A 21,640-nucleotide genomic window follows, 5' to 3' on the forward strand; every position below is an offset into this window, starting at 1 on the left:
TCAAATTTATTATTTCAACCAGAATTAAGAACTACCCAAAGCCTCTTCATAAAAAGGCACCAAGGCTGCACAGTGGCAACTTGACTAATGGGGGACAGTCTGCTTGCATAAAAAATACCTTAAAAAGCATATAATTCCATGGGAGTAGATCTGTAGCAATAGTCTCTTGCACATGGAAATTTGATACAGTAAAATGCAACAACAGTGCTTCCCCTCAGTTCAATTAATTGAGAAATAAAAATTGCCCTTAGAAAGGAAGAAATGCATTCATATTTCTTAGGCTTTTTCCTCTTTTTTGTAACATCATAATGTTCTCTTCAGGGGTGGGAAACTTAATCTTCAAGTTCAAAGCCTGTTTCATCGTATAGTTCAGGATGAGATGACCTGGAATGCCGTGAATACTTCAGTTGCAGAAAATCGCCCAATTCATCAAGGGCATTCAGGACCTGCAAGATCATTACACTGTATCAGTTATCTTAAAAGGATTTAAAGCTGTTCTCACTTCTGCTTTACATCTGAACAGCAAGTGACATAAAAACATATGTGGTTCTCACAGTTTAAAATCAAACAAAAAGGAATAAAGTCAAAGGGGTGATTTTTTCTGTCAGCTACACTGGTGAATGTCAGTGAAATCAATTGGGTTACACTAGATTTACATTAGCATTGCTGAGAACAGAATTTGGCTCTACGGTAGGCTACGTTGTGGCAATATTTATTAGCCGACTGTTGGTAAATTGTGTATATTTCTCAGACATGCAGGGGGAAAAATACTCCAACTACAAATTCTCTTTTTTAACATGAAAGAGGCACATACATAATATAAGACAACATTGCTGTATCTGCATACATATCCCAAAGGCCAGTTTCACCACTGTATAACTCCAGAGGTGGACAAGGCCCAGATGTCTATCAGGGTCATTGTGACTATCTTGAACAGGATTATGTGGTTTGATAGCACATTTTCCACTTTTGCTTGTATTAATATCACAGCTGGCCTGATCCTATAATGTGAATGGCTGCACATCCTCAACTCCGACTGGATTCAATAGAGAGCAAGGGCATTCAGAATCTCCCTGGAGAATATCAGAACCCTGCAGCCTCAAGCCCATGCTGAAGAGCAGCCAATAGGTTCGTATCAACTAAAAATATAGCACCTGTCCTTTCAATCCTGTTTCTGTTTACACAGTAACATATGCTCAAGAATAGAAAAGTCCCCCCCCACCTGGTTTAAGACTGTGATAAAATGAGCTAAATAAAGAAGGACCTGCAAAGTAATTCAGAAAAATTACCATCCTTGGAAACTTTCCATTTTATGGGTCTTCCCCCGTATGTATTCCTGCCAGTGGTTTAAACGAATGGTTGTTGTGGTGAGAAATGGAACAAGAGCTGTGTGTTTTTATCTTACACTGGATATACAGCACAGTCATGCAGTGGTTGTCGTTAAAACCTTTTCAGCTGCCTGAGGTAACTAAACCACACTACCCAGAGTGTTTCCCATTCCCCACATAAGGCATAGGGAACTTTAGATAGTGTTGCAAACACTATGGCAATGATACCTAGCTGCAAAGGCAAGCCTGGAAGTTGTAAAAGGTGACTGCCGAGGAGCGGCGTTCAAGGCCCCAATTTGCATACTGCAGTGAGATGAATTGCAAGATCAGTGCTTGAAAATTGTAACTTTCCTGTTTTTAATGCTACTGTTTTAAAGAAAGAAAACCTAAGCAAAATAAAGAGATTAAGCTCCTAATCTCCAGGGTGATTTCACTGTGTATTACTGCAGTTGCATAATCAAAAGCTTAGGCAACTCTGGAACTACACAGCAAAATAACAGCCTACCTACCTACACCTTGGTAACTAAGCATTGATATATATATTTATGTTATCATTCAACTTTAACTTCATGTTGAGTATTCCATTGTTCCTTATTGTAGTTTTAAGATTAGCAGGAATTTCCTACTGCACATGTACAAACCAGATTTTTCAATTTTGTTTCTAAAATGGTTTAAACTGGCCTGGAAACTAGTCTTGAGTATAGGGCTAAGGCCTCAGTCCTCCACCTGTGTTTGGATCCATGTGCTCACTGAGGTCTGCTTGGGCACAGGGGCCAGCTGCATGGAGTCAGAAGCAGGATCAGGGCTCTCTTCCCACTTTGAAAACACTGAGTGTATAAAACGCATCAGTTTCTTAGAGTTATGCTCATGCAAAAAGAGCCTTAAAATCTGTCGGCAACCAAAAAAGTTCCACCCTTGCCTAATTCAAAAATGGATGAACATATTTCATCCAAATTTGCTTCTGCCTCACGGGGTGGGGGAAATCACCCTTGGACTGCGAGGAAGATGGAAAATTTCAATCTTAAAAATACTTTTTTTAGGAAGTTATAAACAAATGGAAACAGAAGTTTATAATGCAAGTCTCAACATAACTGTAACTGCCCTTCCGGAAGCAAGTAAAGATACAGGGATGAAACTGGTCATATCGCACCTTTTAGCCCTCTTGTTTGATACAAACAATTCCAAATATTGGGCTGAAAGTTCCACATGTATCATACAAAACCTAAGACGGTGCCATATTTTGCTGCTGCAATGTAACTCGCATAAATATGGAATGAATATAAGGGCATGGACACCCTTATATGCAATTACCACCACATCATTTAGCGTTTCCTGCCCTAGCAGTTTTGCCCTAGCAGTTAAGTTTAGTCTTGGTGTGCTCCTCATATAGGTCTTTATTATTATTAATTATTATTATTATTTGGTCACTATTAGGAATAGAGGACTATAGTACAGTTAATTGTTGTATAATTTAATATTTTAAATAAAATATGTAATTATAAAGGCTTTAAAGATCAAGTGACAAAGATCAAGAAAAGCAAATCCAAATGAACGATTGAGATTCAACATAACAGACTTGTAGCTTCTCCCAGCCCCTCCAGCATCTGATGTTAATTTCACCAGGACATCTGCTGTGCTTACCGTGTCTAACATCTCCCGTGTATGTGCAGCTGACACACAAAACCGAGCCCTCGATTCTGTGATAGGAGTAGCTGGAAATCCAACCACAACCACCCCAATATTTTTGTCTAACATGCGCCTAGCAAAAGCCCTGGGAGGAGGGAAAGAAGAAAACAAAAGTGAGTTATTGCCAATAAAGCACAAAGAGAAAATGCTCAGGTGTGAAAAACAATGGTTAAAAAATCCTAGCCATACTGAAGTCAATGGGAGTTGTACCATCAACTCTCCACTGCCTTCCTTGCAGCTTGTGTAGTCATTTTCATCTCTGCAAAGCGACCGTCAAATACAATCACTGATGTAAGTGAGCAGAGAATTCTGATTAGGAGCCATTTGAAATCACTGTGCACAGGTGCAAATGTCTATGTAAAGTGTAAGGCAGCAAGAATCAGACCCTATATGAGGCAAATATTTAGATTAACAGATGGTGATAAATAAATAATGAATGCCATTTAGATCAAATTTCATTGAACAAGGCACTGAACATAAAGTAGAAGGATGGTCTTGTGGCTGCAGCATGAGACTGGGACTTGGGAGACCTGGGGCTAATTCCTGGCTCTGCCAAAGACTCCCTGAATAGGCAGGTCATTTAACCTCTGTGTGTCATTTTCCCACCTGTAAAATGGGGAGAACAGCTACCTGCTCGGAGTCCTGAGGGGAAAATTGTTCACATTTGTGAGGTAAGTAATGCAGAAGGACATAGATCGATTCATAACACTTAGCATGGACTAATTGGCCTCAACTACAACCCATTCTACCAATCTGTGCAAACAGGTAGAGGAGACTGTGGTCACAAATAAACTGATCCAAAGAGGAAGCATGCATGAGCCATGGGGACAACTACAGAGGGACTCTGACAAACAACTTCATGAGGGACTTCCAGAGATGGGGCCCCAATGCTGAGAAGTCTCTGCACCTTGACTGGTCCACACTGAACTTCAGCATGGCAAGGGGAGACATCTTGGTTGATCTCCAATGCCTCAAGAGGGAAACAAGATGGTTCTGCAACTAAGGATGTCTCCAATTTTCCCCCAGCACCCAGTCCAGCTATTTGGGTTGTGTTCTGGGCTGAGGGTTTTCTATAGCTTATAATTCTAAGACCTGCTTTCTGCCCGTCAGGTAGTCCTTGCAAGAGGGCTTGATAAATAGTTAAACTTCAGACTAAAAGGATCCTGGTGTAACTGGGAGACAGGGGAGTTCACTGTTCCCCACAGATCCTGAAATGCTGATGGAAGCTTGGCCATAGAAGGATACAAGTTCTCCGTGCAAGAGCTGGCCTGTGTTCACATCGGAATGAGTAAGCAATTATCCTGGTGGCTTTACTGTTACCAGGTCTGATGGGCCAGGGTAAGACCCATATTTATGGTATCTAAGAAGCAAAGGCTCCTCCAGAGAGTTACTTTTGCAAAGATTCCAACTCCCTACACTCTGGGCCTTCGTAGATAAGCTAATAGGTTACTGCCAATTTCCACTTACACAAGTCAATAAAGAGTTATCGTCATATACTGTAAAATGGTGAAATGTATGTCAGTCTAAGACATGTCATATCTTACATAGAGAACAATGAAATACCTTCAAAATAATTAGACAACAACTTTTAAATTATTATAATTTTTCAAAACATCAATAGAAAGAGAAAGAAGGGTTTAAATTTTTTAAAAATTCTGTACACTCATTTAGTGTATGGAGAAGCTGGCTCAAAATCAAGGCCAGGATGAAGGCCAGGATTAAAGCTACCTATGGCAAGTTCACTGAAAGGAAGAAATTTCTCCCTTGCAACATCTACAGCAAGTAGCCAGATTTAATAGTTTTAAACGTACCCTCCATATAATTTTAGTGTAGTTTGTTTGCCTACCAGGCACATTTCAGTACTTACCCTATTTTACCAGGCATATAAAGGAGCAAGGGGACAACAGGGGAATCATCATTTCCATAAACAATGAAACCCATTTCGTGCAGTCTCCGCCTGAAGTATCTTGTGTTTTCTCCTAGCTGGCGCACTCTTTGAAGCCCTAAAATGAGACAGTCATGAAATCAGTCAGGGCACAGATCTCCAGGAAAGCAAAACAGGGACCTGTAAGTTTCAGAAACATTTAGCTCTCCATGAGATCTTTATATAGCTATTGGATCCATAAGAAAAATATTTAGTGAGTCACCTGTACAAGCCACATAAATACAGAGGCACGTACTGAACCTAGGAATGGTTTCAGAGGACACAGATTAGGGAACAGTTGCCTTTATAGTGCATATAGTTAAAAAGGACATGTTGGATGAAATCTACGCATTGGCAGCAGTGGTGGTCTGGTATGACAGTGTATACATCCATCCAGGTGGCTGGGGGGCGGGGGCGTGTCCTTCAGTGCGGCCGAAGACCAGAGCCGGTGAAGGACCCAATGCCGAAGTGCCGCTGAAGACCCAGAGCGCCGCCTGACCTGACACCAAAGACCCGGAGCACCGCCGGGTGAGTACAAGTGTTGCAGAGATATTTCTATCACAATCTATTTTTCTATTCCTATTCTATCATCACTTATATTTAAGGAAACCTGATTCCACAGGTCCCGGTCCGAATCGCACTGCAAATTCATAGACAAGGTTCAGGTTCCCATGGGTTTGCACCCGTACACATGAGCTGGCCAAGAACAGAAGTGAAACTAGTAGCCATGGAAGAGTGAAAGCAGAATTCATCTTACTGCATTTGAGTACCATCATAGAATGGTTTTCATAGAATATCAGGGTTGGAAGGGACCTCAGGAGATCATCTAATCCAACCCCCTGCTCAAAGCAGGACCAATCTCCAGTTTTTGCCCCCATCTGTAAATGGCCCCCTCAAGGATTGAACTCACAACCCTGGGTTTAGCAGACCAATGCTCAAACCACTGAGCTATCCTTTCTGGAAGACAGAGATGTGTCCAAAGGCAGAGGCTGCCCACTTCCTACCCCGTATCACCCTCCCTTGCTAGTCTAGAGCTAGTGAAACATTTCTGGCTAAAGCAAACGAAGAACAATTAAAGAGAGGATAGAAAGTCAGCTTTGCATTTTTTCAACTTAAAAAAAAAAATTTGTGCCCACCATTCTTTTTTAAAACAATGCAGAAGTAACTATTTTTTCCACACATGCATCTTGAGGTCTTCCTCTCACCCACCTCACAATTAAGTGCACAGGCACTGACTTTCTAATGTGCCAGGGGGTGCTTGACCCCCGGCTCTGCCCCAGGCCCTGCCCTACCTCTTCCTCCAAGCCCCCCCCCTTCCCCTCCCCCAGCATACCACTCCCTCGCTCCTCTCCCTCCCTCCCAAAGCCTCCTGCACGCTGAGAAACAGCTGATCATGGTGGATGGGAGGCGTGGGGAGGGGGGGCACTGATTAGCAGGGCCTGCCTGCGTGTGGCAAACACTGACAGGCAGGGGGAGCTGCTAGGGGGCTGCTGGTGGGTACTATCAAACTACCTACAAGAGTTTAACATGAAGTATTACATAAAACCTGGGGCAGTGGTTAATAGTTCATAAGAACACAGGAACTGCCAGACTGGATCAGAGCCCCATCTCTGACAGTGTACAGCACCATTGAGCCATCAGGCCCGAAGAGGGGTGCTGTGGATTTTTAAAAAAAAATGACATGTGGACAAATTGGAGAAAGTCCAGAGAAGAGCAACAAAAATAATTAAAGGTCTAGAAAACATGACCTATGAGGGAACATTGAAAAAATTGGGTTTGTTTAGTCTGGAGAAGAGAAGACTGAGAGGGGACATGACAACAGTTGTCAAGTACATAAAAGTTTGTTACAAGGAGGAGGGAGAAAAATTGTTTTTCTTTACCTCTGAGGATAGGATAAGAAGCCATGGGCTCAAATTGCAGCAAGCGTGGTTTAGGTTGGACAATAGGAAAAACTTCCTTTCAGAGTGGTTAAGCACTGGAATAAATTGCCCAGGGAGGTTATGGAATCTCCATCATTGGGCATTTTTAAGAGCAGGTTGGATAAACACCTGTCAGGGATGGTCTAGGATAATACTTAGTTCTGCCTTGAGTGCAGGAGACTGGACTAGATGACCTCTTGAGGTCCCTTCCTGTTCTATGATTCTATGTGAGAACAAAGGGGGGGGGAATCTGCCTTCTGATTAGTCGTCTGCCTCACGGCCCTGCCTCCTCTGGGGCAGAGCAACCAATCAGAGCTCAGTCACCTTCTTTTCCTCACTCTGCTCCTGTGTGAGCGATGGGGTGGCTCCTTTGCCCCTCTCCTTCCCTCCCGCAGCTGCTGGCCTGGGCGGGGGAGGGTGGGGGAAGCTCCTGGAGCTCGAGGTGTGCCGTGGCAGAGAAAAGGTTGGGAACCACTGCGTTGGAGGAAGTTGTAAGAACCCTGCAGTCGGCAGATATGGGGTAATCTGCCCTCCACATAAGGTATCAGCCTGGTGTCTAATAGAGATTGGTGTAAGCCCTTATACACAAGCTTTAATATTCCTCCTACGTTTTGCTGCTAGTAATTCTGATAACTCTGGATATTGCTGATATCCATATAAATATCTAACACCTTTTTGGATCGATCTTATTAACTTCTTGGGCTCAACAATGTCCTGTGGCAAGGTCAGGGCCATCTGCTTCCCTCTGCTTCTGCAGATTGCTCCAGGGAGGCACAAAAGAGAAAGACCCAGTTCCATGGCAGGCTTCCTCCTTTCTCTCAACCCTATGGAAGCACTGCAGGGAACTCATCACTAGTTTGGAAGGGGCAGATTGGGAGACCAGATGAGCTCAACAGCATTCCCCCACCCCCAAGCCACGGGGGAAAGCAACACAAACTACAGCAAAAGCTACTGCGGGAGAAGAGAGTGACAGGACCAGTGGTTGGCTGACCAAGACAGTTACATAAACTAAATCAAGAGTTTGGCGTATCAGATATTGTCAGAGTTCAAGGATGACTTTTGATCATTGGAGATAATGTGAAATGATTAAAGATACTTTAACAATATTTCAGATGTATTAACTTTCTTACTAAGTGACATCCAGGGATGTCTGCATGACAAGAAATTGCATTCATATAATGTTTTCAGTTGCTCTGGAAAGCGCTTTCACTTGTATCAATGTGTTGAACAGAAAACAGCAATACAGGTCAAACAAGTGTCTTGAAATTCATTCAGACATTTGAAATATTACACTGTTGCTTTGATTTAATCTCACATATTATAGTCTATTAAAAATGATTTTCTTCTCCTATGGTTTTGATGGAAGACTGACTATGTTGAATGTATTTTTAAATAAATTGTTCTTTTCCCCGCTGCCAAGCTTGTGAATAGATCAAACACGTACAACATGTAATGCATGTGTAGTTACACTAAGGATGTATATAAACAGTTCCATCCAGTTCTAGAATAGCTATACAAGTAATAAAATTATGTATATTACCCACATCAGTTTGGAAAGTAGAATCCGCAGCTGGTGATCAGTTTACACCCTGAAGCAAGAGAACTGATAGACCTTGTAATTTTTTTAGTGCTAGATAGTGTAACAGATGCTCTTCCAATTAATATAATTGTCTGATCCTTTGATTCCTTCTGAACTCTGTATTTGTCCCAGTCATGTCCTGTAGCATTGATTATTATGAAATAATTATATGCTGAATTAGAAAGTATTTCTGAGTATCTGTTCTAAATTTGTTGCCTTTCAACTGAGAGTGTCCATTTGTTTTTGTGTTATGGGAAAGGGGTAAAGAGGAGTGTTTAACTCACCCTTCACTATACTATGCTGCTCATTGTTTTACAGACCTCCACCATATGCTCTCTGTCTCATTTTTATTCTTTCCAAATTAAATAATCCTTGTCTTTTTACACTCTCCTTTACGTATCTTCTTCTAATACCTCTGATCTTTCTGGTTGCTACTTTCCTTCTGGTGATTCCAGTAATTGAGGAGATGGCATAATACCATGTTCCAAGATGTATAATACCATTGTAAAAGTATCCATGTGCTTTATTCCCTAAATAGCAGTCATGCCCCCTGGCATGTTTCTGACTCGCTTGGCCCCTGTCCCCCACAGCTGGGATGGCAGTAGGTTGCCCCCGCCCTCCTGGGCCCTGTTGTTGGGGACAGGGGCCGAGTGAGCTGGAGCCTCCTTCCCCCCAGGACATGCTGGGCTCCTGTCCCCGGCAGCCGAGCCTGCCATTGCCTCCCAGCCAGGCTCTCTCAGGCAGAAGGGGTTCTGTCCCACTCCCTGCCCAGCTGCCAGGAAGGTGCAGAGAGAGAGGACAGAGCTCCTCTCCTTCCCTGCCCCCAGCAGGCCAATCTGGGGGAGCACTTGACCCTCCATACCCCATCACGTGTTGCCTCGATGATTTCTGGAAAGGTAAACTCCCAGTGTATGGGAGCGGTTTATTTCATCCTGTGCACTGCTTTCCACTTGACTGTTCTGATTTTCACCTGCCATTGTCAGAAGCTCTGGGACTTCTCACAACTCTCGCTATTCTTGATTGGGAAGTTGAGTGAACAACACATATAGTAGTACTGGTCCGTGAGGCACTCCAGTGTAAGGATCAGATTGTCCTGGGCTCTTGCACAGAGGGAGAGAAGAAGGGCGAGTTGTGCAAGGGCCAGGGAGCACTGCAGTCACTGGGAGCACAGAGATTGCTCCTTCCATTTTGTCCCAGGTGCATGATCCACCCTAAAGGAGGCAGAGAGGAGACAAGGCCATGGAGCTGACTGAGAGGAGCAGTCTGTACCATCAAATGAATGGTGTAGATGTGTGCTAAGGTAAAATCCTTCTGGTGCGCCCCATGGTGCAGTGCATCTCTGTATCACACTCAGAGACCAGTGGCTTAATGCCACAGTCTAGCCCTTATTCCTTTTCCACTGTAAGAATTGCCCATGTTTTACCTCCTACATCTTAAACAGCCTATAGGCATGACAGGGCCTCATCTCGCAACCCATGTTTCCTCAACAGCACTGCATAAAGGACTTTCAGTAACAGCTTCTGGAATCAGAGTAGCAGCCATGTTAGTCTGTATCCTCAAAAAGAACAGTACTTGTGGCACCTTAGAGACGAACACATTCTGGAATGTGTAACCAAGTTATGCCCATGAGTTCCTTTGTTGTATGCAGTGTTGTTTTAGCCATGTCGGTCCCAGGATATTAGAAAGACAAGGTGGATGAGGTAAAAAAAAAAAATAAAAAAAATTACCTTACCCACCTTGTCTCTCCATGAGTTTCTTTCTCGATTATTTTGTGGGTGCATTCAAAGAATACCTTTGCCACACTAATTTCTCCCCATCAATTTATACTTCCCTAAATTCTATTTTTCACAGTTTTCTCAGCAAGAAATCCCAGGATTCCTGGATTTGCCCTTTCTATTTTTATTAAGAGTTGGCACCATAATTGGCCATTCTCCAGACCTTTGCTTTAATAGTAGCCTAGCTGTTCTATCCTTCAGATCCCTTAGAACTCTGATGAGTACCAGCTGGTCCTGGAGATTTATTGCCATCTAATCAGCTTTTTCATTTTTGATACCTTTATCTCCAACAGTACTTCATCTTTATTACCTGTGAAGGATAACCACAAATAGACATTTTCCTCCCATTCCTGTCTTCTTGGTGGGGTGAAGACCGACGCAAAAAAAATCCCACTTAGCTTCCTTGTTATTTCCTCCTTTAGATCTAGCTAACCCTACCTTCTTAATTCTGATGTACTTCAAATATGTGTAATGTGTTTGGGTCAACAGCTTTAGCTATTTGTGCTTCAAATTTCCTCAGAATCACAATTTTGTATTTCCTTTTAGTAATGTCACTTGGACTGAATTTGCATTATTAAGAGGATTCTTTTTTTTTGGCCTGAATTAATTTTTACAAACCTGGGGCTGAACTGTGGTATCCCATTTACAGGAAGGTGCAATTCATCACGTCCAGAGGGCCTGAACAAAGTTTATGTGCCACTCCAGTTCATTTACTCACATGACCAATCCCACAGACTTTGCTGGGACTAACTGCATGAGCAAATGCTCACCAATGTAAGTAGAATTTCCACAGTTGGGCTCTTGCCATTCAACTGTTGCCCTACTTTTCCCTTGTTTTTGTTCTCAGGAATGCAGACTTTGTGACTCTAATCAGGTAATTCTTTAGCAGTCTCCATTCGGATTCTATGGATTTTCATTTCCTAGCTTTCCCCCTTCAGGCTGTATCTAACTTCCTCTTTAAAAAGAAAATAAAATCCTCTTTTCTTGAAAGGTACCATCACAGTACTATCTCTTGGCATGGTCCCCTGCTGAGGCCATGTCAAATTGTATCCTTTTGTGTCATTGGGCCAAATGAGGCAGTTAGGAAAAGAGCCGTAGACTGATGAACAGTGTGGTAAGTTAAAAGTGATCTGCAAAATAAAAATATGGGTTTCTACCCTTTTTGGTTTTAATGATGCATAAAAAAAGACGTAAAGCATTTTTATTTTCCAAGGTATTCTTTCCTGCTTGTTTTTTATTTTAGAAAAAAGCAGGAATATTAAGCCTAATCTTCCCTCTTCAAGCTGGGAGACTCATTGGAGGACTGGAGAACGAGTGAATTTCCTCAGCCATCAGTTAAAGGGTCGTATTCCTGAATGTTTCAGAAAAAGAGTTTGTCTTAAGCCCTTGCCAGGAGTTAGAATGAACAAACTCAATCGCTCTTTCACCTATTCCTTATGTGGCCCTATTATCATTTGATCATTCGATGTTGATGAAATTTAATAATATAGAACCCAGATAAGTACAATCTGATAGTCAGATTATTTAAAACTCATTTGTCTCTAAAAGTCTCTTCCCTGCTCAGTTGCTCAAGTCCTCCAGCAAAAGCAGGGGAGTAGAGAATCAATATTTATAATGTTAAAAAAAGAAGCAGTGAAAAATCACTTATATTTAAAAACCTTTCAGTCCTTCTTTCTACATCACAAGGAAGCAGATTTCTAGCAGATTTTGTTGTTTCCCATATCTTTTACAGCCTGATTGAACAACCATGTTTCCAGTAAGAGGACCGAATCGCATGCTTCATTACTTCATTTCTGTTTCTATATAGCATAGATTCTACAGTAAATCCAGTTCTGGCCCATCCAGAATTTTTATTCAGATAGTCTAGGAATTTCTTGTGGTTACTACCATTGCTCCATTGTTGCAAGTGAACCTGTTTTGTATTTCACCCCAGTAAATACAATAATCCATAGATTATTCTTATGTCACTAAAGCTTCAGAAATTCTTATCATGTCTCCCAATACAAAGTATTTCAACTTCTCTCTTTTGTTTGTGAAGGGTACAGTATTGGTACTCTACATGAATATTTACATGAATATATTTAATACCTATTTTTATGTACTTCTTTCTGATGACTCCATCCACTTACTGGATTGCTGCTCCTTGGTTCCCCATTCTCCTCTCTGGTCCAGCTGTGATTATTGTGCTAACCCCTATTACTAGCTAGGTACTGAGTAGATTGCATAGTCAGACTACACTGCCCCTCAGCACCTGTTATCTTTCATTCTATTCTTTTGGTTAATGTGGGGATCACCACACCTATGCAAGCCCTGTTCCTCTAATAATTTCCTACTGCTTAATAAATTCTAGGTTTAACTAAGATCTATTACTTCATCCCTTTTGTATCTCATCTAGTCAAGACGCTCCCCTGACAAGCTTCTGGCTCGGAAATTTATAGGGAAACTGGGACTTGCTCTATAGTGATCAGTGTTTTGTTGAACAAATTAAAAGATCCCATAAAACCACTGCATTTGTAACTTCATGCACAAAACTGCCCACGCAGACAACTCGCTAGTTACAGTTTCTGCCATTCAGTTTAAAACTTTCTGTGTAAGAAATCCGCTGGGTTAGTAGAGGCCACAAATAGTTTAACCATCTCGCCAATGCTGCTAAAACAAAAACAGCTGTGCCAGAGCAAGGAAAACAAATGAAACACAAAAGCATCCTACTACAAAGCTTTCCAGTCTCTAATAAAAACAATAGTCTGTGGTATTTCCAAAAATATTTTTGGTATAGTAGCTCTCAAAAGAACCAGGAGGAAATATTGAGGGGATGGGGTGGGGGACCACAGAATAGCTTGACTGAAATCTACAAAATGAAAGTTCTCTCTTCTTTTGAATATTAAACAGGTTATTAGCACCTCTTAATGTATAGAAAGAACTGGGTCTTAAAGATTAAAAATAACTGTAGTATTTTAACACTACCCAATCTAATTCCTAAGCTCTCAGTCTACCGCATTTGAAACTACTGACTTTTCAATTAGGGAAAGTTTTCATAGATGCAGATGTTGTTGGTGGATGTAGTTTAATACTTCTCCTTTCTAGTCAGCTATTTACCACAATGCTGGAAAGAGATTCTCAGCCATTCAAATTCCAGGCTTTTCAAAATTTATCAAACCATCTGATCATTGCATAGAGCTGACAAATAAAAAATATGTAACAATTTAAGGTGCAGGTAATATTCGTTCCCTATTAAGGGGAAAATCCCACCCCTGAGTGATGTGGCTATACTGACGTAAGGTGATAGAATAGCCTCAGACAAGCGCCTCAAAACTGAATATCCAACCCCTCAAATCTACATCCTTAGGCAATTTGTAAGTGTGGAGGGAGAGTTCCCCTTTGGAGCATGCCCACAGGGCTCAATTCAGGACATTCAAATGCTGATATAGGAATGCCTTTTAAAACAATGATACCAGACAGTGTGACATCCGAGAACATTAGATTCAGAATGTTAACACCGTTTTGCTGGGGGTGGAAAAAGCCTAGGAAAAGATCTGAAAATGCATGAATTCTGAAGAGTGAGGTGATCTCTGAGGGAGAGAATACTGGAAGAGGATGGGTGGGTGGGTGACCATTTCTTTACCAAGCCTCCACACTTTCCTTTCTGATGTTAAGTTTCTTGGTTAAAGACCACCTAGGTGCCTCGTACACATTTTCATATGTTGTAGTACTGGTCCACTACTACCATATATAATCAGTTATTTATCTTGCACTCTACAGTGGTAGGTGCAGCAGAAAAACCTCAAGTTTGTAATTATATTTCAACGCTCCTTTTGTTTTTAGTTTTATGCGTCTCTTCAAAACTAGATTTAAGGGTAGCTTTGCGTAAAGCACAGGCTTTCATTTGAAGAGCCTATTTCTCCTCACACATACCTGACCTCAATTACTTCCCCAGCCTTACTTTGCCGGCTGGCTGAATTGAGGAGGTGAAGCCTACTCTTTGCCCTGCCCATTTATTCCCCATCACATGTGGGAGGGGAGCAGTGGTTCTGTGGAGGCTGCCATCCCACCTGCATTGTGACCTGGAATATGGGTAATCAGTGCAAAGGGACAGGCAGTGCCCAATGCCCTCTCACTGTCTTGAGTGAGCACATAAGGCAGCTCACAGTTGAGCTCTCTGGGTACAAACCTGCTTTCATTGGAGTCCCGCAATGTTAGTGTTGAATTCAGTAGTCTAACAGCCTGAGGACCAGATTCTTAGCTGGTGTAAATCATTGACTTCAATGGAACTAGGCTGATTTACAAAAGCAAATTATCTTACCCTGATTGCAAAATTATCATCCCTCTCAAGCAAAGTTTCTTTTACTCTTCCAAATACGTTTGTTTTTCACTTCTGAAAGCTTTTAACCAGCAAATAATTTAGATGTGTCCAACTTCTGCATGACATTTTACCTTTGAATGCCACATGAAGGTTTTTAACCTTGGAAATTCTTACTCAACATATTGAAACCAGGAACAAGCAACCTGTAGCCTTTAATGTTTATATCTCAGGTGTATGTTCACTGAAAGAGGGTTATTTTTCCTGAACCTGTTCCAAAGAGGATAATCCCGCTCTTTGTACTTTTCCTCGGCATACTGTGGGCTATGCAAGACACAAATCCACCTGCTTTAATCTTCTCCAGCTGTTTTTTCATGGGGACTTTTTTAGATAATTAGTTATCCAATCCAACTGCTACATACCAGTGTCAGACTGTCTCTTCAATCTATGTTCCTGGGATACAGAGCTCTAGTCCCCGGCCTTCCTCTAGTAACAACTAGATAGTAAAAAGAAAACTTTAATAGGCTGCAAAAATTTTTGGAAAACAATAGCTGTTCTTCTCCCCTAAACAGTTACAGATGGACTGATTTTCTTTCCTTCTCTGGTTCCACTATAGAAGTAACACATATGTACCTCCATGTGCACTAAATCACAAATAGAACACTATAAAACCAGGGTGCCTAAAGGAAATGAGCTCTAAGATAACGGTTCTGTATAAAAACAACTTTGTTATGGATTGGGGAGAAGCAAAGACCTACACTAACACCACCTATAAACCAAATGATTTAGACTAATACTCCTGCTAAATAAGCCTTTAAGGACTAGAGTCAGTCTAATTTTAACTGTGAATTGCTGTAAAACACTTTTCAGAGAAAAAGCAATGGTAATTTCAAATAAAGGACAGAGAAGAGGAGGAATTGTACAAAATTCTGTTGATTTTTTTATTGGCCAGGTATGTACAGGCACTTGCACACAAATATTGATAATTCTGTATCATGTACACTAAAAGCACCTTGCATGAAAACAGAGAAAGAGGGACAAGCCCTTGCTGTGCATATTTATTACCAAACACAGGTGATTAATCACAAAGCATGTCAGTCCCGCAGCTGAAAGCCAGCCAGCACACATTGCACTACATCTGTAACATATTAGGTATTGCTGAAATGCCAAGGATCTAAATGCATTTAGGAAAGGCAAGTCTCTCTTTTGTGTTCCTCAGACTGATTACACACTACCAATTGGAGTAATACGACAGCAGCAAGCTTCTTCCAGAACTGCCGGGGAATCTAAAGCTCTGCTATCTCTAGAATGAAGAAGGTACCTTGCCGTGCCATGGAACTATGTATTATTTGCCTATTGTAAAAATGAGGTTTACTAAGCGCCACATTGTGAACCCCTTGCTCACACTGAATAATTCCTATATCCTTGACTTCAGTACCACTGCTTGAGGGAATAATTGCACACAAGTGTGTGCAAAGGAGTTCAGAATCTGGCTTCATAAGAATAACTGTGAGATTTATTTCCGTGCTAGTCTGCGGATCTCTTTCACCAGCCTTTTCTCCAGTGCTTAATTTGAGACTAAGGGGAGATCAGTATTGTGCGAGGGATTAGCACTGGCCTCTGTCCAGGAGTGCTGGTATGGGGGTAGGGGGCCATTGCCCCATCACTTTTAAAAGGGGGAGGGCTATTCCCTCCCACTTTTTACCAGCTATAAGGGTGAGTGACGGGGGAGACAGGGTGGAGAGGAGCAAGCAGGGGTGGGGTCTTGCGGGGAAGAGGCAGAGCTGGGACAAGGCCTCGGGGGAAGAGGTGGAGCAGGGGCAGGGCCTTGGGGGAAGGGGCGGTACAAGGGCGGGGGTTTGGGGAGAAGGGGCGGTGCGGGGCCAGGGCCTCTGGGGAAGGGAAGACATGGGGGCAAGGAGTAGTGCCGGGCCACAGTCTGGGCGACAGTGGCCCTCCACTTTTAGGGAGCTTCTGCCACTCCTGTCCCTGTCCCAGTGGTGGAACGAATGGGGGGAAGCAGGGGTGACCGCACTCCTAGCAGCCATTAGGTGTATGCGTGGTGCCTTTTGAGGCATGGAGAGTGAGCCCGCCCCATGCTCACACTGTACTGGTGGCTTCTGGCCCACGGAGCTAGGCCCAGCTTCCCACTCTGGGCATTACAGCACAGTGCATGAGGTCGCACAGTGCCCAAACCTAAGTGGTGTCAGGTTGCAATGACTGGAGGAGGGAGCTGGGCCTAGCCCTGCAGGATGGGAGCTGCCTCTGCCAAGCGAGTGCAGGACAGGTTGGCTCTCCAGCTCACCACCAATGACCCATCACCCCACCCCCTGCCAGTCACAAAACCTCACTCCACCACTGCTCTGTTCCCACTGATGTCAACAGAAAATCTTCCACTGACTTCAACAGGAGCACCGTTATGCCAGTGCTGAGTGCTTTTGAAAGTCTTACTCTGTAAGCCTATTACTCAAGTTCCCTTGCTTGTTAGAATCAACAGTCCATTATTTTCTATGGATGCAATTCTGCCACATATAGGGTGAGGAGTACCTTACTCTGCAGGTGGTGCCATTGAAATCAGGATGATTACATTCAGGGTTTGTTCTGCTTCAGCCTGAGTACGGGTGGCAGAATCCAACCTGACTCATCATCTGCTGCTGAGAAAATGGCCATGATGCAAGGCCCTATTCCAGCCAGGCACTTCAGCATTTTAAACACATCACACGTGGGTAGTCTCATTGCATTTAATGAGAATACTCAGAAGCTTAAAATCAAGCATGTCCTTAAGTATTCTGCTGGATCAAGACCTAAGAGAAGTTCTTGCAGTTCATAATAAAAGACAGGAAGAAAATCTTAGGGAGCAATAAAGGGAAGTTCCATAATAATTAGAAACTAATGTAGTTCATCATAGCTCCAATCCTGCAAGCCGCTGTGAGTGGGTGCTGGGGCCTGCCCACACAGAGCAGCTTGCGGCATTAAGGCCTCAGATTTGACAGGAGACGCTGACAGCCATATTTCGTTTTACAAAACATGAAAGGCCAGATTTTCAAAAGAGCTCAGCTCCCATTTAGCCCTGGAAGCTCAGCTGTCAGGAGCTGAGCGAGCTCTTTTGAAAGTCTGGTGCCAATTGTGGGTGCTGATCATTTTTGAAAATCTGGTCCTAAGTTTTTACAAAACCCAAGACAAATGTAAATGTTTCCAGGGATTCGTCGCCAATTTTTAAAATAAACCTTTAAAACACAAAAACATATTCCCCTGCAGGTTTTGCAACCCAACTATGCCAGCATTGATCTAGTACATGAGAACTCAATTCTGACTACAAACTACTTGTCCCATTTTCAGTTTCCAAGCAGAGAGAGAAATTGTGATACAAAGTTAAACCATAAACAGCGAGTCATTTGCATTTTAAAAATATCCTTTCTGTTTTAATAATCTCAGGTATTGTTTTGTAACATGCCTGAGGACAGTAGCTTCTTAAGAATATATTTTAAAATTAGACAGAGTCCCCTAAAAGCATATAAAAAGGAATGCTACTTTATTGTTAATGAATTACCACATATCAAATGGAAAAAATATGACTTTTTAAATGCTTTAATTAGCAAGTTACATCACTACATTTTATTCTTCATCAGTATGGAAACTGCTTTTGTTTGCTAGCAGTCTTAAATCTATACACTTAGTGGTTCTATTTTTTTACCTATCAAATTTAAGTGTAAAAATATGCTTGTGGTATTCTCAATAAGAAAAAAAGGTCCAAGGTCACAGCTGGAAGGGGCTAGCATGGCTTTCTCAGACTAATCTTAGCCGAGAAGCTCTGTCAGTGCCTTATAGGCAAGTACGCATAGTATAAGCTATATTAAAAATCAGACAAAGTCCAAATATCCTGAGCCAAGTGCAGGCTCATCGAGGGGCTAAAACTGCTAAGGCAGCTGTTGAGTTTCCTGAGGTATCTCCAGTGGTATAATGAGAAGCCATGAAGAGAAGGTATAAAGAATATATATATAATCCAAACTATAAAATGAATGTCATGGGAACTTCTGCTTCCCATGTCCCATATGAATGAAGAAGGGTATATTTGAGATTAAAAGGCAATGTAAGTTTAAAAGGGATAAAATGACTTAAAAAAAAAAAAACCCACTGCAAACTAACCTATAGAACTCACCGCTGCATGGTATTAGTGAGGAATATAGTTATAGCTGTGAAAGGTTCGTACAGGGATTAGACACTTGTATTCTATTAGCAATTGTATTATATGAACTACAATAGAACATTTGCAGTTACTCTAACTAGGATAAAAATTGCAAATGCTGTGGGTCCTCAAGTTTTAGTGCCTGAACTGACATATAGGCTCAGGGAGAGGTTTCCTCCTCTTCAACTAAGAATGCTGTAATACTGCATAAATGGCCAGACGCATTAGGGAATTTTTTACCATTTTCTGAATCCTCTGGCACAGGCCATTGTGGAGGCAGAATACTTAACTAGATGGACCGTTAATTAGAGTGAGCCTGGCATTTCCTGGTTCAATTGGCTCAGTGAACAGGAGAAAACGAGGCAGAATGAAGGGTATACAGTAATTTACTCATGGATTCTGTAAAATTGTTACAGGCCATCTAATGTACATAAGATAGTCAAGAGATATTGGAGAAATGATCATGAAATGATGCTCGGTGGTTTCAGGACTCTATCACAAATTCTGTGCCAGGTATTCATTTGCAGACAAATTTTGGGGGAGACCTTGTATTTCCTGCATTTCTTTTTAGTTACGTAAAGTGGGAGTTCTTGAATGATAAAATGGAACATTCCACTGAAAGTAAAACACACATTTTGCCAGTGGGTTCACAGCTATTTGCTAACAATAGAGGAATGGTGAGACTCAGGGCTCCTGGGTTCTGTTCCATGTTCTGAGAGGAGTATACTGTACTGTGTACAGACTCTTCTGCTCCTGTCCCACCCAAGCCTGAAATCTTCTGCTCCTGCCCCTCCAATATATCCATGTCCCAGTTTTAGACCACCCCTTCCCAACCCAGCCTGCAACCTCTTCTTAGTCCCAGTCTTCCCCTTCATTCCAATATCCTCCAACTCCATCCCCTCATCTCAGTCCACTACCTTCCCACCAAACTCAAACAAGTCTCCACAGAACATGTGAAATTAAGATGTTTCAGAGACTCATATTTGGGTGGATTTTCACAAAGATGGCAAAAGGCACAACCTTGACACCAGGATGACCTTGTGTCAAGTTTCAAGTCCTTGCTCCAAAGCATGGAAGTGTTAGAGCTACTCAATGAAACATCTATACATTGTTCTGCCCATGTTAAATATTCTAACATTTCCCTAACTTTATTGAGAGAAACAACAGAACTTTTTTTGTCTAAATAAATAAATAAATAAATAAATTCAGCCATAGGCAGACACCTGGCATCCATGGAAAATTTCAGTCTGAAAGGTTGAAGTTTGGCAAAGTTATAAGGAACTGAAAACAGGGGCTGATGATGGAAACTGTTGGGCAACACTGACTGCAGATATCGATACCTGCAATGCCTTTAATTATATAGCACCACTAATGCACACATGTATCTACTCAGACCCTCCAGTCATGAATCCATTAATTAGGTCTTGGAAATTCAAACCTAGTTTTCTTTTTCAACCAAGCATAATCATGCTAAAGCAAAATAACTGCAGAAAAAACAACAGCAGATCGATCATTTTGATACATGAGGAGGTAAACACAAACACTGGCTGCATTTCTGGGCTTTGATTACATCCAATGTGTAAGCACATTTCTCTTGCTCTGCTCCAAGTCAGATGTTTACCAGATCAAGGCAGAGTACTTTAACAACTAATGGAAGGCAGGGTGGAAGCCCTACAACTAACTTGGGAACTGTAAACCAAAACTGAGCAAAGCACTAGAAAATAAACTACAGGGAATAACCTGGAAGTTGCAAGGGACTGACTAAATGATCAAATTATGATCTGATTTCTATACATCTATTATTCTAGGATTCAGTGATGAAGACAACTGGGACAAATTTACTCATTTGCCACCAAGGTATTTCACTGTCTCTCTCTAGGTGAGTTATTCCATGTTAAGCTAGCAAAGATGTATTTTCTTTCCTTTTCAAAATACTTAATACATGTGTTGGCAGTTTCCCTAGATATCTGAGAGTCAGCGCCTCTCCACCTACAGGAATATCTGTTGGAGGGGAAACACTTTGTGAGGTTCTCCTTACAGAGTCTCCCCAAAACCATTCTGTGGGGAGTGGGAGCAGCTTTACTCCCATGCAATGAATTCCATTCTCACAATCCAGCAGACCTGCAGGGAGAGGCCATCCCTCCTCACTGGCTCTGGAAGCTTCCCCAGTACAGAGGAGTCTGCGAAAAAGGTAATATGGCCTGAGGCCATGTTATCTTTCCTGGGTAATCTTCATAGGGCTGTTGGAAGACCCATACCCAACTTTACCCATTCCTCATGAAGACCCCATTCTTCATAGAGTTTTCTGTGTGGTCCTTAATTTGGAATTGGGAAGAGAAACGTGTGCATAAAGGTGAATTACTTAACCTTCTGCAAGGGACAGATAAACTCCATATGTCAATGGTTTCTTCCATTTTTGGATGTAGGGATGCCATCTTGTCTGAGCTGAGACTTTCCCGTCATGTGGCATGTTGCCCCATGAGGATCATTCAAAAATTAACAGCTGCTATTTTATATTATATTAATGCACAAGGGCCCCAGTCAAGATAAGGGCCCCGCTGTACTAGGTGCTAAACTAACATCTAGGAAGATTCAACCAGAGCACGCTCTCTCCCCCTCTTTCTGTTTACATTCTGAGCCACAATCTGTGTTCCTGAAGCCAAAGCAGCATCAAAGCTGATGACCTGATGCTCAGTATATTTGTATTAAATGTTACAAGGCAAATTAAAATAAATTGCCAGAGCTAACAGAGATAAGCGAAGCAACTCAGTTTATGTAAAAATACAAACATTGTGTCACTAAACTACACTGCTGCTGACAGAACTTTTTCTGAAACTCTAATCCTCCAAATCACCTAGGTGTAGACAGCTTTAAAGGCTCTCTTTTGAACCCAGGACTCCGATGAGCCTGCTTTACACTATATGCAGACTCATGTTACCCCAAAGC

At 42.0% G+C, this 21,640-nt stretch overlaps 1 protein-coding gene across 1 annotated transcript in view; it reads right to left on the bottom strand.

Moving 5' to 3' along the window:
- Positions 1-321: 321 nt before the first annotated feature.
- SPTLC3 (serine palmitoyltransferase long chain base subunit 3) overlaps positions 322-21,640 on the bottom strand; it is a 133,565-nt gene continuing 112,246 nt past the window's right edge. Inside the window, exons 10-12 of the mRNA XM_074947176.1 lie at positions 4,882-5,017; positions 2,970-3,099; positions 322-446 (exon numbers count right to left, since the gene is read on the bottom strand). Of these exons, the coding sequence (XP_074803277.1) occupies positions 333-446; positions 2,970-3,099; positions 4,882-5,017 (380 nt within the window). The 3' untranslated portion in view covers positions 322-332. The remainder of the gene's footprint in view (positions 447-2,969; positions 3,100-4,881; positions 5,018-21,640) is intronic.

This window comes from Natator depressus, chromosome 3 (assembly GCF_965152275.1).
Source record: "Natator depressus isolate rNatDep1 chromosome 3, rNatDep2.hap1, whole genome shotgun sequence".
Lineage (NCBI taxonomy): Eukaryota > Metazoa > Chordata > Testudines > Cheloniidae > Natator > Natator depressus.